The 18,649-nt window shown below is 39.5% G+C and overlaps 1 protein-coding gene across 1 annotated transcript; it reads left to right on the plus strand.

The window, feature by feature from the left end:
• Positions 1–379: 379 nt before the first annotated feature.
• Positions 380–18,342, plus strand: LOC104535858 (FRAS1-related extracellular matrix protein 1-like; the record flags this gene model as incomplete). Its single annotated transcript, XM_010179345.1, has 11 exons — positions 380–577; positions 1,800–1,985; positions 2,895–3,091; positions 3,919–4,147; positions 4,953–5,097; positions 8,354–8,495; positions 9,921–10,116; positions 10,873–11,137; positions 15,808–16,222; positions 17,522–17,723; positions 18,198–18,342. Coding segments are annotated over 11 exons (2,320 nt in total), but the record flags the coding sequence as incomplete, so codon positions are not given.
• Positions 18,343–18,649: the final 307 nt, after the last annotated feature.

Below are 18,649 nucleotides of genomic sequence, written 5' to 3' on the forward strand. Positions count from 1 at the left end.
CCCTCTTTTTCTACACAAATGTACATTTTGCATATGCCTTAATACACAAACAACAGAATCATGAGGACTATTAGCAATTTTATTACATTTAAAATATAATATTATAACATAGTAATATTATAACTATTAGTAATGTTAACTTAGTTGTATACTTTTCTACACCCTTTTATTCTAGAATAGAAGTTGGTTAAACTTAATGACAAAACATAAATCTCTAACCAAACAGCGCCACCACCAGCCAGAATTAGGAATTCTAGTTAGCAATCTTGCTGTTGTTTTCTTCTGGCTTTGAATACTGCCGACTGTCCTTTCATGATACAAAACATTTCTTCATGAAGTTTGGTAAAACGTTTCTTCTGAACTGTAACACTTTTTCCAGGTGGGGAGATTGGCCTGACTCCTTCCATTGAGATCTTAACCTTCATTGTCTCCGATGGTGAGGCTGGCCTCGATGTGGAAGACTGCTGTTATGATGGACCTCTTCCTCCTCCAGTTCTGCTTCATGATCTATTTCCAGTATATGACCTTAACATCACTGTACTTCCAGTGGACAACCAGCCTCCATCAATTGAAACTGGTGAAAGCTTCCTCACGTTATAATACGGGCTATGTAGCACTGTAACAGCTAGAGACTCAGAGTATTTGTTTTGTTTGTTTGTTTGCTTTTTAGCATCAGAAGGAGTCAGCTGAGATCAGATTACAAAAGTTTTGGATCAGAATTTCCATCAGTATTTTTCTTCTTTTGCTACAACAGTACAGCCACCAAATCCAGCTTCAAGTAACAGCTTGTGGTTGTTCAGCTGCACGTTTAAATCATGTGGTTAGAGATAAGAGTGCTCAGATCTGCTTCCTTTCATCTATACATGTTCATTGCTGCATATGTAAGATATGTCTGAGTGAAAGTGATCAATATATCTTCCCTGAACTGAACTTTTTCAGGTTTATACACTGCAAAAAACATAAGCATTAACATCTATCTACCTTTGCATCTAAAGTATACAACAGAAATTTAGACTTTGGCTTTTTTATGAAGGGAGAGAATATTTTATTTATATATTTATATATTTAATAGTGAATATAGACAAATCTAGGATACATATGTAATGGAACAAATTAATAGATGTGAAGCCACATTTTTCACTAGTACTTTTAAGGACCAGAATTACTCAGTTAAAATGGAAATAGTGTTGGTAATGTACATTTAGTCCAATAACAGCCCGCTGTGTGAAATTTTGTTTGACTTCCTGGGCTTTGGATGAAGTCTGTAGTATACATATTAAAGGTATGCTTTCTGCATGCTTGCCTTTTTCAATGTCATTTTTTTGTAAGCATCACGTATATGTTATGTAACTCAGAGAATATTTAAGCATATGTATAAGTAGTTTTGTAATTTGCAGGCTCTCACCCAAGTAATGTTCTGGAAATGAAGCATTGTCTCAGCAGGGAAATTAAGCAGCGATGCATGAAAAATTATTCATTATGAGCAATTCTTAACAGCTCTCATGTAATTAATGTTCTGACAGACAGAGGTAACAACTGATTTTGAGCAGCACATAAACCATATGGAATAACTTACCAGTAAAATTATTTCATGAACCTCTTCCTCAATACTTACATGACAGCAAAAGTAGAGTTGATGGTGTAAGCAAAGAGAAAAAAAAAATAAAAAATCCCCCCTCAATAACTCAGTATTTGTTGCCTTTCCCCCCATAGTTATTATTTCCATTCTTGTTAACAAAGACAACAGTAAAATGAGTTAAATGAGCTTAAATAATGCTTATCATATTGTTTGTGTGCAGGTGCAAGGTTTGTGGTGGAGGAGGGCTCCTCAGCAGCCCTTACCACCTACCATTTGTTTGCCGCTGACCCTGACACCACTGCAGATGACTTAGAGTTTGTCTTGGTTTCTTCTCCTCAGTTTGGTTACATTGAAAATATACTGCCTTCTCCTGGGTTTGAGAAGAGCAACATTGGCATAAGTATAGGTAAGTCTTAATGACATAAGGTAATCAAGCAGATGAAATACAGAGGGCTGGTGGAGGGCTGTGCAGTGGGCTTTGGTGAAGTAGCTGCAGGTGTGAGCATTAATATGGGCTCATTGAGGAAGGCAGGTGCTAGCAAATGAAGAGCAGTGGGACTGCGTGGGAGGTGTTCAAAGGGAGACTGCAGCTCTGCGAATGTGAAGAATTGGCACTTGAAGTAAACAAGCCAGTCCCTATTTTATGCATTCCAGCTGCAATCTATTAACAGTGGCGTCATGAGACATTAATCTGCTCTCTCTGCCGCCCTCTTCATTCTCCCATGCAAGGCTTCTGTACTTCCTTTCACCTGTGCTTCTGTCAATTAAATGCTGCAGCTGAGAATTTGAAAAGCTTGGGTCCTATGTTAGTTTCCAAGGCACACTTACAAAAAGTGATGGTTGACTTGAGTCTCAAACATTGTAAGACAGTGTAATCCTCAGCAGAACAGGTTATGCCATGCTCTGTAATGCTATCAGCATTTTACAGCTGGACACTCAGAATCACTGAGCCTTTTGATCCCTGTTTTCTTGGTCTATCAGTCAAATAACAACCAGTGTAATTACTTAGACCTCAGATCTTCTCCTAGCTGTTATCTGGGTCCTTTTATTTGGGCTCTGTTCTACAAACTGAGCTAAGAAGTATGAAGTTGCACAGTCCCACAAGAAGCAGAAGGATGCATTTTTATTTCAGGGGAAGGGCATGTGTCCTGTGGTAACATTTGCAGTGTAACTCAGCCAAAAAATGACTGACAACTTATAAAATCTAATTGATTTGTTCTTTGAAGAAAGACACAGTTTCAGATTTTTTTATGATATATAAGACCAGAAGGCAGGAAAAGATTGTGCTAACTCACCATCTCTTTATAACCTCCAGCTTCATTTCAGCTAAAGCACCTAATAGCTCTGAACATAAACTATGTACAAGCCAGGCATATGCGAATGGAGCCAACAGCAGACCACTTTGTAATTTATGCCACTGATGGGCTGCATCGCTCAGCAGAGACCCCATTTTCCGTGCTGATCAACCCTATCAATGATGAAGTCCCAGAATTCATAACAAGGAATATTACTGTAAGGAAACAATCAAAATACTTGTCATAAAATTATTTTATACCAGAAAACATTCTTTAATAAAAGTAAGAACATTATTCTGACACCTGTTCCCCTGCATCTTTCCCATAATTTGTGCAGTTCAGCCTAGTACAGGAAAAAGCCTAGTTAAATCCCAGGTAAACCTGTAAGACAGAGCTTCATTGGGATGGGAGCAGGGCACAGCTCTGTTTGGTAACTTGCAATTAAGTAAAAAGAAGGCTCTAAGTTTTAAACAAGTAAGTAATCTAGAAAGCAGAAGTATCTTTATGCTTCTTCTGGTTTCTCAAGAGCCTTTCATAATTTTTTTTTCAGAGTTTTTGGGGGTTTTTTGTGTTCCTGGCATATCCTTTCCCCTCGCTAAAGACTGGTTTTAATATAAATAGTAATTCTGTGATCACCATGCTAGGGCAGTGGAAGCTTATCTCACTGTAAAGTAAGAAGTGTGTGTATGTGTATAAATGTGTATGGATCCATATTTGTATAAACATTTATGTATTTAAAGGCTTTATCCTCTGTGCATCCTTTAGCAATTAATATGAAGTTTACTCACCTAACAGCTTTCCTATATATTGGGGCAGATATTAACTCCCTATATAACCTTCTCTTTTGACCACTGAAACCATTTATTACTTGATGTCTTTTAAACTGGTGGAAATCAGTAGCTGGTTCAAAAGCTACTGGGGAAGGGGTGGAGAAAACAAAGAGATACGCTCATACACAAAAACATCCGAATTAGGAAACCATCCTAATATTCTATAACTTCTTTTCATGTAAAAGAATTGGAGATTTTTTTCTTTCATGTTCAGGTTCACGAGGGGGAAATGAAAGAGCTGGACCTTTCTGTTATCAACGCAGTTGATCTGGATGTGCCTCAAGACCGTTTGGTATTTGGGGTTGTGCAGAGGCCCTGGCATGGGTTCCTTATTAATGGAGTTCATGGCAATGATATTCTACACTATAAACAGTTAATTAATCGTGACCACCACAGCCATGGGTTACTTGTTCGTGACTTTTCCATGGAGTTACTGAAGAATGGTAGGTGCAGCATGCTTCTGACATTGTAATCAAAAAGTGTATTTAACAATGCCAACAACATGGTGGATTCTTCTAGACTGTGGCCATTTAGTGAAACATGGGATCTATAAATACAAAGAGAGCCATTAATTCAACCCTGCCACTCAGGTTGTAATTCAGCCCTCAAAACCCGAGGAAAGATTTTTCTCCTGTCTGCCCATCTAAGATCAACTTTCAGAAATATCATGTCCCCACCCCAAATTCCTCAGCCTTCTCAAGTCCTGGTTTTGATTCTCTTCCAATCGCTTGGCATTTCTTTTTTACTGTCCACAATGGTGACTGAGCCACCCCCAGACCAGATCTTCTGGTTGTCCATAGTCATAGCCACAAGGCCAGCTGTCCTCCCTGAGGCGTGTTTAAAGCTCGCTGAGGATTATTTAAGACACAGAAAAGTGTTGCCTGATAGTCTCACCCATTCTACAGTCCCTGTTAAAATGAACTGGAATGAGAAGAGGAAAAGAAATGAGACCAACAGAGACCCTTCTGTGAAGGGAGTCACTACTTACTCAGGTTAGGATGCTGTCTTTGAGTCAATAGTATATTGTTAGACTAACGAACAGCAGTGGCTTGCCAAGCTCCTCTTCTGGTAGCTGAAACAAGCTTGCTGTGACCAGGGCGTATGGGGAGGGGAGATGGAAGAAGTGTGATGGAAGCAAAGTGAAATGATGTGAGAGATTTTGCAGGAGTCAGATTTATTTGTTCTTTCCATTTCTCTCTCTCTCCTTCTCTCTCTCTGATATTTTTCTTCCTCCCACTCCCTGCATAGGAATGAAGCTGATGTACATGCATGACAATTCGGAAAACCTCACTGACACCTTTAAAATCCAGCTATCAGATGGGAAACATAAAGTCCTCAGAACCATTTCAGTAAAGGTCATTCCAGTTAATGATGAGAAACCAATGCTGAGCAAGTAAGCCACATGTTCCTGTCTATGACAGAGGGATGAGTTCAGATAAAATGATCCCAAAGTGATCAAAACAGTAAAACGGTGACTGATGGGGAAAGAATGCCTTAACTAGCCACAGACTAATGTCAATACAGATGTTTCCATCAGCCTGTTTAACAAAAACATTTTTAGTGAAAAAAGAGCATGCTTTAATGATGCCAAATATTAGAAGAATAGAGAAAAAGAAAGCTAGGGAACATGCTTGTTTTGTCTTTCACAGCTTACTTCAAGATGTTTGCCAGAGAACCCTGATCTTTGCATGCTTCTGCTGGCCACGTCTACCATGGCGTTGCCTTCAGTCACTTTGTTTTCCTGTTTCCTGGGACAACCACCTGTCTAAAACACCTCTCTGAAAGCAGCTCTGGAGTTTGGCATGAGAGAATCCTCAAAGTTGACGCCTCCTTTGCCTCACAAGGGCAAGACTTTCAGCTTAATGATTCTCCTCTCTTCTATTTAAAAACCCGATTGATCAGCCAGAATCAACTTCTGAAAAGATACACACTAATTTCTCTTACAGTTCAAAACTAGGATTAGATGTGGTCAAAAATTGCCTGACAGACTATTTGCACATAGGCAGCCGACTGCAAGAGAGCCAAACCTCCTGGACATCTTAACAAGGAGCTCATCCCTTGGGATCCCCATTTTTTAGCTGATGACCTGCCACAAAGCATCAGGGCCTTTGTCCTCCTGGCTGCTTTCCAGCCCCAGGCAGGCAGATGGGAAGCTGGGGGCCCAAAGGCTTTGGGTGTATAGCTCCGAACCTCTAAAGTTTGCATTTCAGAAATGACTCACAACTTGTTAAGCAGGCTGCCACTAAAGTCGGAATTTCTGATCCCTCAGGATATTTGCCTTACCTTCAGATCAGACCTACATTTCCCACTGCAGAGAATTTTGAATATTTATTTAACATGTAGGGCTTCCTGCATTAACAAATGGTATTTTCATAGTTGAAAGATTATCATAATGCTAACAAGAGAGAAAGTCAATTTCTAGTTAGAGTAAATGATATAGTTTATGTATTCATATAATGTACTGATAATTACTGACAATTGTCTATTTGTTCCCCACGTGGTAAAGAATGCTATGTAACTTTCCACCCTTTCTCTCTGAAGGAGGGTGATGCAGTGCAAGAAGTCAAGTGTTTTTAGCTTTGCCTAACTGGATCCAGAAACTGTTGCTGCCTTGTCTGGCAATGTTAGATTTCACCATTTGTCATTCCTCTCGTAAACAGTAGTACATACCGAGCCCTCCACTTGCAAAATAGCTATTTCACTGTAAGAAGTTACTGCTTCTTGCCTGTTACTCTTCCACAGAGGTGCAGTATGCTGCCAGTGGTTAAGCAGTGGTGCTCTAAGGAAACATGTTCAGTTTGGCATTGAAGTGGTTTAGCGACCACAATAAGACACCACATCTTTGCTGTGGGCTAGGAGCTCCTTTACGCCATTGCAGTATTTTACAGGCAAATGTTTGACTATATATGTAAACTTTTTCTCACCTTCTGATCTGGGGACACCTTTCCTCCCCAGGGAGTTTCAGTTCTCATTTTCATTAGCTATGGTCAACAGACTGAGGAATCTGGGATGGGATGTTTTTGGCTGGCAAATAGTGGCTGTTATTCACAGTGACTGCCAAAAACTCAATCTGTCACCTCTTGGATTGCATCTTGTAGCAGGGAGTGCCCTTGGGGAATGTAAGGCCCTAACACATTCCCCTTGAAAGCTTCTTCTCAAGATGAGACACATGGGTGCTAGGAGGACTTAATTAACTAACTCCTACACAGAAAAACGAGTTGAAACTAGACAGCATTCAGAGTGTATCTTAACTTATTTTTTTGTTTGAATCTTCTTATCCTAGCTCATGCAGTCTTTGGGTCAGAAACTTAGTCTTTCTGTTTGAATAGTCCCAGTATGATTATTGTTGGTATGAGCAAATCATTAAGTTCGCTTGATCTGTCATTAATATGACTTGATATACTTTGTCATATGACTCCATTTTCTTTGCTTTTCATTTTGCTGAACATGAAATGTCTATGCCTCACATCCATACCAGTTAGAATAGGAAACTTCAGGAAAAAAATCTCCAGTTTTTCTGAGAATGATAAATGTCTTTTCCGAAATCACTAAGTAATTGTGACAACTTCTCTGGAAATCTCAGTTGTCACTGTGCTTTGGAGCAGGCACTTGCTGCTTGGCAAAGGAAAAGGCTGCTGTATGAAGACTGTGTCTATAGGAATTCTTGTAAACAATTATCTTTTTATGGCCTCTGAAATAGCATGGCTTGCACATGCTCAGTTGTGTCCAGTCAGAGCTTAGCTGCCCAAATGCCTAAGGAGTCTCCTTTCCCAACCTGCTCTGTGGCCCCTGGGCAGATTAGCTCGAGCACCCCATCTCTGGGGTGATCTGGGGATCCTCTCCAACCTCCTTGAAACTTTTGTATAGTCTAATAATACTGTTTTGGTACTATGCTGCAAAAATGCAAGACAGCTAACAGCAAAATGATAAAGCAGAGTGTGCAGAGGCAAACTGGAGCATGGGTACTAGCTGAGAATGGAAACAGAGGAGACATTATCTGAGAATCATCCAGGAGCAAGACTCTGCATGAATTACAAACTATGAGGGACTGTTTTCCACAGAGCTGCCTTGAATTTTATTTGTGGCTAGTGATGACCATTTCTGCCAATGAACAGGTAGCCTTAACCTACTCTTTTGAATCAAGAACCCAGGAATATTCTCCAATGGGGAGCAGAGAATAAGCCAGTTAGTTGAGTGTCTCTTAAAGATTAAGGTGAGCACTGACAGACTAGTCTTCTGAAATACACTGACAGGCTAGTCTTTTGAAAAACGTTTTCTTCTCTGATCAGTTCATTAGAGCCAGTATTGCTATGGTCTATAGCAGCAGTAAATTATAACACAGCCTATTTGTTTACATTGTCCTCTTTTTATAAATTGTATGAAGGTAAGTGGCATAGGGCCCAGGGGAAGAAGAAAGATGTGGTAATTCCCAGGTTGTTGTAGGATCAATCTGCTTTGTTGTTTTTCACAATTGTGAATAGAAGCTGGTCCACCCTGTTTTGAGCTGAAGTAGGCATCCTCTTTCTATTCTTTCTGCAGTTGTAATTTCTGTCAGCATCTGAGTAATCCATACTCCTGGTATGGAAATTACATGGTGGAAAGGTTAATTTTCTTTTATTACATCAATACATGACTTTTAATTTTTGCAGGAAGGATGACATACAGGTGAACATGGGTGAAACTCGAATAATTTCTAGTGCTGTTCTGTCAGCGGAAGATAAAGATACCCCCAGGGAGAAAATCTACTATTTATTTGAAAGAATTCCAGAAAATGGTCAGCTTCAGCTCAAGGTTAGTCTTTGTACTTCCACAAAAACTAAAGAACTCCCTCTTCTTAGGTTAGAATGAAGATCATCTTCCTTCTCTCCCAAATGTCTGTCATGTTTTGAAGTAGAAGGCAGTGGCCAGAAAGAGTGCAGAAAGTGCCAATTCCAAAAGAGTGTTTGAACCAAACAATGATGCTCTTGCAGAGGCTTTGACATTAAAGGTCAGATCCTTAACAGAAGGAGAGGGAGGGAGAAAAGCTTGGCAGATTATTTGAAGCGACAGTGGAGACAGTTGCTGGGAGAATCAACCCAGGGAAGGGGAAAACCAAATATCAAAACTGGGAGAAGTTGGAGGGAAAGTCCTCGATAGAAAAAAGGTACAAGTAAGCCATTACTTGTAATGTACAAGTAAGCCACTACACTTCATTTGGGGTTCAGAAAGAATGGAGGGAAATGTGTGTGAACAAGTGAGAAATAAATCTTGAGTTGGAAGAAAAGTATGGGGGGAAGGAAGAGAAACATGGAAGAAGATGGAAAAGGATATAACAAGAGGAAAGGGAGAAAATAAGATTAGAAATGGAAGGAAAGATGACCATCTGTTGACCAAAGATAAGCCACAGGAACAAAGATATAACAAATGCCTCCTTCTAATTGTATGCATATATAATAGAAAAAAAAGAATTTCTTAAGATTTGTGAGCCTGGAGATTATTTTGATGTTGCATGCCTACAAGAATCTGTGGATCATGTGGGACTTGTAAATTAAAGCAGCCCCACACACTGCTGCAAGAAACAGCTACTGGCTGGAGTCTGACTGTTTGAATGTATAGAGTATCCACGTATATTTGAGCTCTGCGTCCTTGATAACCTTTGCTCCAAAAATACTGACACTGTTACTGCAGGCTAAATATCAAATACACAGATCAGTCCAGTATAGGATACTACACTATCTTCTGCAAAGCAGGAAATTTTATTAGGCAATTTGCATTTTTCTGTCAGATGACCTTTGGAGATCTAAATTTTTGTGCCTCCCTGAACTTCCCCACAGGCTCATTTCTGATAGCCCTTTAGGTATGGTTTCGGATAGAACCAAGAGCAGCTTTGTGAAATTAAGAAATAGAAAATATAAGCTGGGTCAGGAGCCATTTCATTTTCATCTTGGTGTCTCATTGAGAAGTGTGCAGAAATAAATTTCCTGGAGTAAAAGTGGCTAAACTCAATTTACTCCATTTTATGCATGATCACTGTATCTTCTCCTGCCTTGTAGCTCCTTGGGAACAACTCCAACCATTTACTGTACTTCAAAACATACTATGAGGAAAGAGTCTATAGCTTAGAAGGGAAGACTGGTAGCTGCCAATAACAGTCTGCATAACTGCAAACAAACACACTCAATTGGGGAGGATGCATGGGGGACTATCTGTTTAATGACAGACATTTACTCTTTCCAGGTCAGCCAAGGCTGGATGACTCTCCAAACTGGAATGAAATGCACTCAGAAAGAACTAGATATGAACCTTGTGAGATATGTCCATACAGGAACTATAGGGTCCAAGAACCGAGACAGCTTCACATTTTATCTATGGGATGGGTACAACAGATCTCCAGTTGTGGACTTCTACATAAATATCAAGGACATGGAAAAGGGTAAATATTTTCCAGGCTTGACATTTTACAGTGGCTGTTTCTGAAACAAAGATGATCTGAGTACATGTTCTGATCCTTCCCTGAGCACTATCTAGGCCCTTGGCAAGTCTACCTACAGACCTAGAAAGTCTGTCTGCTTGGATTTCACTGCTGGCCAGAGCCATGATGTTCCTGCAGGTAAAGTGGTCCTGGGATTTGAATAGGTTCTGCGTAAGGAAGTGTGTTGCATCTTGTCTTCCATGACTACCAGCTACTTTTCAAATAGTGTTGAAAATACCCTTCTGAAACTAGCTTTGTGTCTGCGTAAATCAAGACGCAGAAAAATGTCTAGAATGTAATAAGGAAGGCAAAACACTGTTTAAGAACAGCTCTGTCTTCCAGGTTTAAGCTCTAGTCCTATGACCTCACTTCCTTTATTGCACCCCTACTAGAAACCTAAACTAGACCAAGTTAACCTGACACTGCTAAGACTGGAACAACGGTACAGAGAGGATGGGCTGTCTCCATCCTTGGCAGTTTTCAAGCCCTGATGGGATAAATCCCTGAGCAACCTGGTTATGGCTGATGCCGTGGCTGACACTGCTTTGAGCAGAAGGTTGGACTCATGACATCCTGAAATTGCTGCCAGCCTGAATTTCCCTATAATCCTACAGTCCTATAATTTTTCTACTGGTGATGCATATGGCTAAATAATGCATAAGAGATCAACTTACAATTCAATATGACTATTCTAGTGTTGTTTTGTCTATCCTGCAGGAGACATTGCTGTTTTCATAAAACCTCTTAGAGTGTCAAAAGGGGATCGGGGCTACATTACAACCAATGTCCTCCTTGCACTGGATGGTACTGACAAGCCAGAGGAGCTCCTTTATGTGATAACCTCCCCACCCCAATATGGGCAAATAGAGTATGTCAGCTATCCTGGCATCCCCATTACGAGCTTCAGCCAAATGGATGTAGCAAGACAGATAGTCTGCTATGTTCATAACACTAAGGCAGTTGTTCCTGAAGATACATTCAGGTAAGGCATAACATCCCACTCCCCAGACTGTTCCTCTTGGACTTCCTGGCTATTTAAAAACCCTTAACATAACACAAACCAACCAACTAACCAAACAAAAACAACCCAAAATAAATTATTAAAAAGAGGTGGGATTCTCAGTATTTATATAGCAAAGATATTTCTACTATAATACACATAGTTGTGACTGCTTTGGTAATAAATGTGTTTTCTAATTGAAGCGGAAACTGAAAGTCCAAGCCACACTCACCCAATGATACTAGCTTCAATATTGCTGTAGAACACAAACATACACAGCTGTTAAGATTTAAATAGGGAAGGAGAACGAAGAACTTACTTTGTGGGAATTTCCTTTGATTTCTTGCTACAGCTGGATGTGTTAAAACTGTTCCATACAGGTATTAAATAACCGGTTTATTATCTATTCTTATTTGTATTGATTTGCTTCAAGGCTTTTTGAATCCATAAATAGTTCTTGAGCATACTGAAAACCAGTGCACGTATCTATTCTGACACTACAATAGCTCAGAAATTCGTGTAGACAATTGGATTTTTGGGGTAAACGTGATTACCTATAGGCCTAATTCAGCATCCTGGTGGTATTTAAGTTTACTTTTATCTTGTTCTGAACCTTCACCTTAGACTAGCTCAGATTAGGTGCACTCCCAAAGTGATTATTTTCTTTCTTTGTTCTTAAATGAACCTCCCTTGGTTATAGAGTGGAGTGATGTAGTGAGTTATCATCAGGTAAAGACAGAGTAGATGTATTGTTTCTCAAAGTCTTGGGGACAGTTTTGTAGAAGAAAGCAAATTCAGGGAGAAAAAAAAGCTCAGATATAATGAAAATGTTTTTAAAGGAAGAGCACTACTTGCTAGTGTTGGCAACTTCCTCTGAAGAAGAGCTTCTGACAGGAAACTGACTTTTTATAATATTCAAGTTTTCCACACAAAAATAAAAGCTTATTGTAATTTCATTTGTCACTGAGAAAAATGGAGGATTTCTTTCTTAAGAGCTGCAATTCTGAAAAGGTGCCTTTTAACACTCTCTTATGAATAGAATCCTGATCTGAACAGCATTTTCCACGATGCTTGATTCAAGGACATGTTCTGTCATCCAGTTTGAGAGATTTTTTTGCAGGGAAGTCAAACCAAATTGTGCATGGAGACATCAAGTAAACCTCCCTATGACACCAAGGCAGCCCAGGTGACATTATCTTGTGTTAAGCCAAAAGTAACTTTGGGACTTTACTCAGTTGAAACATTTTAAACCAGGCCTTCCACTAAATTCAATGTGGTGGAAATCCTAGTTAGGAAATTTGTTTGATTCACTTGTAGTCATAACAGAAGAAGTCAAAAAGTATTCTCTAGCTTTACATTTCTTGACTGTGAAACACTATGACCAAAACTAGAATTAGCTTAGACAAGTAGGGTTGCAGTCATGCCAACCCTAGGTTGGGCAGTGTAGGAGTGGTTTGCACCAATATGACTTCTATACCACACTAGTGAAATCAGACTAAATATTTCTAGGGAAACTGTGCATGTGGATAAAGCCAGTATCTTCTGATTAGGCCACTGGCTTAGAACCAAACTAGAAAGTCAGTCTCATAAAAGTAAGTGTATGATGTTTTAATAAATTCAATAACTATTTTAATCACAATAATGGATGTTCCTTGATATCATTTGGGAAAGGATTTGGTTTTATGTAGACATATAAATATTGTGGCAGAATATTATTATTATTTAAACAAGGAATGGTAACATTAATTACATGGGTAATTATAGGCAAGGGGGATTAACTGATCAGATTTTTGTTTTCCACTGAAGTACTTCCTTCAGACATAAATTTGCCTGTATTGTTTGGTGCTGCTGGCCTGGAAGAAAGATTTGGCAGTGCTTATTTGGACAGATGACTTCAAGTGATTAGCAACCTGACATCAGATGCTGGCAGCAGGATACTAAAAGAACATGCTAATGTCCTCCATTTTGACACACTGGCTTGATTTTGTAATGAGCTGGCACTATTTATGATTCTATTTTTATCTTTTAAATGCCATGACAGATGGTTGGTCCTACAAGCCAATTCTGTTGCCATCAAACTGCAGAAAGCATGAAATGTTGGTAATAGTGACATCAAACCATGCAACATGTCCTCCTAACTGTGCCTGAGAGTTGTCCCCTAAATTTCATCAGAGTGAGGAGAATATTGGCTGCTTTCCATTCCTAAGGGAAAGATGAAGCAGCCATAAACCAGAAATAAACAACCAAAATCTCCCAAAGTGCAAAAAAACCTGCCATCTTGAACACAGGCAGCTTCATCACCTGTGAAATCAAGTGGCATACAACACTTGCATCATAAATTTCAGTCTGATGTATGTAACCAGGAGGTTTGCTCCTATCTGGTATTCTGTATAAGACTGTAGAAATCTTCTGTTTCATAAACTGAATTATCTAAGTCTTTCACTTAAATATCATTATATTGTTTGACACATCATCCAAATAGTTTTACAGCCATCAAAAAAAACAGAGGAAACTCACTTCCACTGCAATCTTCCAGACTTTTTGAGAGATGGATAAGGTCTTGTCTGAACATGTTTTGTCTTTCTTTTTTCTTTAACACAGTATTTATCAATGTTATTCTAGTTCTGAATTTGATCTCAGCTAGATTACTAATAGCACAACCCTTTTACCATTGGCACAATAGCATTAGGTTAGTGCAGACAGATGTCTCTAGGTTCCCAGCTGGGAATACCATCCTCAGTAAACATATTTCTAACTGCTATATAGTCCCTGGTCTGCCTATGCTCATTCCCATCTGTTCCATGGAATACTGCCAGCTTACAAGTTGATCAAGCCCTAATCATCCAGCATTTGTGAAGCCAGGGAGGAGTTTTAGATGGACAGTCTGTGTAACACAGTAAGCTACTCCATGAATTACTGAAGGTCAGTTATGTGTAAGGTATGCAACAATAGTCTGAGTTCTGACCCTGTAGCTATTTAAATACTTCTCCAAGGTCTGCAGTCAAGAGAGCAGGAGGAAGCAGATAATCTAAATGTCAACCAGTCCCCATTTCACCTATGTATGGTAGAAGTATGCTAGATGGCAAGCAGCCAGCTAGTCTGGCCCTCATATTGTCTGAGACAACCATCCCATTATACTGTTCCATACAAGCTCAACAGCTTAAGTGTAGCTGCATGCACATTCAAAGCACTGGGTATTGGAACGTGGGAGAAAAAGAAAGGTCAAGGAATGTGACTAGTCTTCCACAAGCAAGTTTCTTTGCAAAGCAGACTCTCTTCTGGCTCAGGCAGAACTAACATGAGTAAAAACCACTCTTCAAGGTGCTTTTGCATGTACTATACAGCATAATCACAGAAACTTCTGTAGAAAGAAAGGTAACTCTTTTGTACCATATGGTGATGGAATATAAAGTATCATGAGAGATTTTTAGTTTCATATAACCACAAGAGGTTTTGATACAGGCATAATGCTGTGCAATATAATCGCTTTCAGAAAAAAATACTTAAATAATAATAATCTTGACAATGAAATCTGGGATTAATTTTGAAAGCTAAAAGATTGGGTTTCTCTTTATTTTTGCCCACAACTAAATTTGATAAATTTCTGCAGAACACACTGTCACTTGTATGGCAAAAACCCCTACACAGATGGTAGGCTTCTGTTAGATTTTCTCTCCAGCCTTGGGCACCTTTGTCTTTCTCTTGTTTGGGAAAGGAAAATTAACTGTAAAGCATAATCAGATCTTTAGTATGGCCAAAGAAATATTACTGCTTGGGAGAGAACTATAAGAAATTATGCTGTTATTAATAGAAATTTGCAGCATGGAATAAGAGCTTTGCAGATCTGACACTTTGATGAATACATAGAATGGAAATCTAAATCTTTAAAATTACCCTAGCAACCTGTATAGTTCTCTTCAATATCAAATTTTAGTATTTAAGTGAAACTTTAAGTTATGTAAAGTAACAAAAGTAAATTCCTCTGAATATATAGAAATTTACTGATAGTGTCTAAAAAAACAGGTAAAGTGAGATGAGGCTGGATCTTTTTCCAGCTTGTTTTTTAGACCATTTTGGAGCTATTTCGTATGTGAACAGTTACTCCAGTTTGGAGCTATGGCAACAGTGAACAGAAAACATTATCCAGGCAGACTACACACTTCACACACCTCTTTCTGTAAGTTGTAGATAAAGCCAGCACTTTCACTGGCATTTGCCACTACTAGGTAACCAAGTGAGGATATACTTAAGGATGTGTACAAACACTTGTATGTATGCTGGAGGGTGCAATAAGCTCCATAGCCAGCCCGTCATTCTACATCTGCTCCATCTGTATATGACCTAGAAGGTTAGATCAGGTCTTTTATGACGACTGAGACTAATGGGTACATCCTCGAAGCCATTCCTCTGGCATCTACTCAGATTCCTGCAGATGCATTGTAACATTTTTCATATACATAGCCATCTGTTTTCATGTTTTTAAGTTACATATCCACCCCATCCACAGTCTGGGTTTGAGCGCAAACCAGCTTTACCACTTTTGCAGTACCAACACAGGCATGTCCTGTAGTAAAGGTGTGTATTATCGTTTCATTTCAGTACATGGTGAATAAAGAACACATGCTGAAGACTATCTTGTCTCCCTTTGCCAGATTCATCATCAGCAACGGACTGAGGACTAAGCATGGGACATTCACGATGTCTTTGGAGGCAGTCGACCAAGCTTTGCCCACGCTATTTAGGAACACAGGGTTAAGATTAGTGGAAGGGGCTACGGCACTCCTCTCTCCTGATGTCCTGCAGCTTTCAGACCCAGACACTGCCAAAGAAAACCTTACCTTCCTCTTGGCTCAGCTTCCCCAGTACGGTCATCTCTATTATCGGGGGTCTGTGCTACTGCACTACAATTTCACCCAGCAAGATGTGGACAACAGGGATGTTGCATACAAGCACCAAGGTGGACATTCCCACACTGACAGATTTACATTTATTGCAACAGACAGGACTAACCAAGGATTCATCATGAATGGAAGAGTGCAGAGCGAGCCAGTGGCATTCACTATTCAGGCAAGTGTGACCACAGGTCTACTTAAAAAAAAGATATGTAGCATGATTAGGTGGAAAACATAGTAATTTTGATGAGAGCTAGTTCTTGCTGCAGTCTGTGATTCAACTGAGGTATTTATCAGCTAAAGTGTTTGCGTTCTGTGTTCCATGAATAATTAACAAGAAGAATTAACTACTTGCCACAATGCATTACTCAGGTAAAGAATTTTATAGACTGCAAAAAGAGAAACTGCATTTAAAAGAAGAAATACATGCTGCTTATATAAGAAAATATATACTTAGATACTTACAATTGTTAAAATATTTTACATAAAAATATCAACCCTAAGGCTGAGCCCACCTGTGGGGAGGAATGAACTTTCTCCTGCTCAGCTTTCCCACTTGGTACCTGACCCACTGATACATACATGAAGGATGCAGCGATGACTGTTGATCTTTGTCACATGAATCTTGAATTACAGCCATGTCGCTCCCACAACTGGACAGCCTGTCTTCCTTCTGGAAGTCTTTGTGAGATGACTGCTCTGATTCTTCCTTCCTTTACTAGGATCTGTCTGGAATCTTTCTGTTCAATTCCCATTTCCCTAATTTTCAAGTTTTTCCCACTGTGTCATAGGCTTAGACACCTTTGCTTTGGCTTCTAGTATGTGTCTGTTTGGCATGTTTCAGTGTGCATAGCAGATCTGGTTGCACTGTATGTCGAAATTCTGTATGTTTCAAAACACTGATACTAATGAAGAGGCTCCAAACTTTTCCTGATGACAAAGTTTGAGTGATGAGTGCCATTTCCACAGAAGATGAGATATGGAAACCGCAACAACCATTGCAGTGTGCTAGAAGATTCATCAGAAGCTGTGAAAGGTGGCACAGAGTCAAAGAAACATATTGGCCAGGTCTATGACTGCAATAATCATAATCCATAGGTTTTCCTGCTTGTTATTTATAAAATAGAGATGAGAAACCTTTGCTGGAGTTTTCATTTGCTATGAAGAAAATTAGACCAAAAAGGAAAAGGACTGTGAGGAGTGTGGGACATCAGGGCAGAGATACACAGAATTTGTGTTGCCCTCTCCAGTGTGTGCTGTATCCCACTACATGCAGTGAGCAACTGGGCAGTCTGGGCCTGGAAAACTCCCGTGGGAAGTAGTACTTAACTGGAGATCAGATTTCTTCTGGAACAGACTGTGAGTCAAAGCTGCTATTGCCACCCTGAGCAGGTTACTGTGCTTTTAGCACAAGTAGGACAGAGAATATCCTGATGCTGTAAATTGAATATATGCTTGTCTAACTTTGATTTAGGTGGATCATTTGGACAAAATGGCACCAAAACCAGTTCATCTCCATTGCTTTTCTGATGTGGAACTGCTGAAGAATGGCAATTACGGAATCTATATTACTGCCAGGGCTCTGAAGGCATCTGACCCCAATACAGAAGATGACAATATAATTTTTAAGATTTTACGAGGTCCTCATCATGGCTACCTGGAAAATGTAACAACAGGTGCTGTCTTCTATAATCTCTGTATTTTGAGACATACCAGACCAGATTCCAAAACCTACCTTTTTAATGTTTGCTTGATAGAGGAAATAAAAATTTCTTAGCAAAGTCTGGGTAAGTTTTGAATGTAGTAAGAAAGATTTTACACTAAAACCTGGGTCTCATGTTCATCATGAATCCTCAAAGAGTTTCAGATGATTGTTAATAGATGTCATTAAGAAACAATTTTTTGTTTGTGACAAGAAACAAAAAAAATTAACATTGAACTTGGCCAGTTGATAAACATGGCAAATGGGAAAAAATTGTCTGGGAATTATAAAAAGCTGGGATGTTACTCTTTAGCAATAAAACCAGGTTTCTGTAAGTTCAAATTTTCTAAGTGTTCAACAAAAAGAAAAGTTGAAAATAGTCTATATAAGCTGTGTTGGTCTCATTAATAGGCTTTTGCTTCACCTGAAAGTTCCTCTTCTTTCCCAGGTGGATTTATTCAGGAATGGTTTAGCCAAAAGGATTTAAACAGCAAAATCATACTTTACGTCATCAATCCATCGCAGGAAGCGAACTCAGACAGCTTGGAGTTTCAAGTCACAGATGCCAGTGGAAACTCTGCGGTGCCCCAAAGGTAGCTCAGACCCTCGGTGTTGTGCACACTGTGCTTGCCACCCTCCCGGGGCAAATGAACCCCTGCAGGGCTTGAAGCTGTGCAGAGGTGAACATAGCTGTGGCTCAAACCAACATTTCTTTTGTTGAAGAGTAGTGAAGGTTTCTTCCCCTCAGGGAGGTGAAATACAAAGGGAAAGCTCCAGGTTAGACTGGGGCACAGTTCTCAAGGCTCTTCTGGGCCTCAAAGAGAAATGTAATGGAATTTACTTTAAATGGCCATTGGTCATTTTGAGATCTGAGATCACAGAATCACAGAACGTTAGGGA

Source organism: Mesitornis unicolor, unplaced genomic scaffold (genome assembly GCF_000695765.1).
Source record: "Mesitornis unicolor isolate BGI_N332 unplaced genomic scaffold, ASM69576v1 scaffold50042, whole genome shotgun sequence".
Lineage (NCBI taxonomy): Eukaryota > Metazoa > Chordata > Aves > Mesitornithiformes > Mesitornithidae > Mesitornis > Mesitornis unicolor.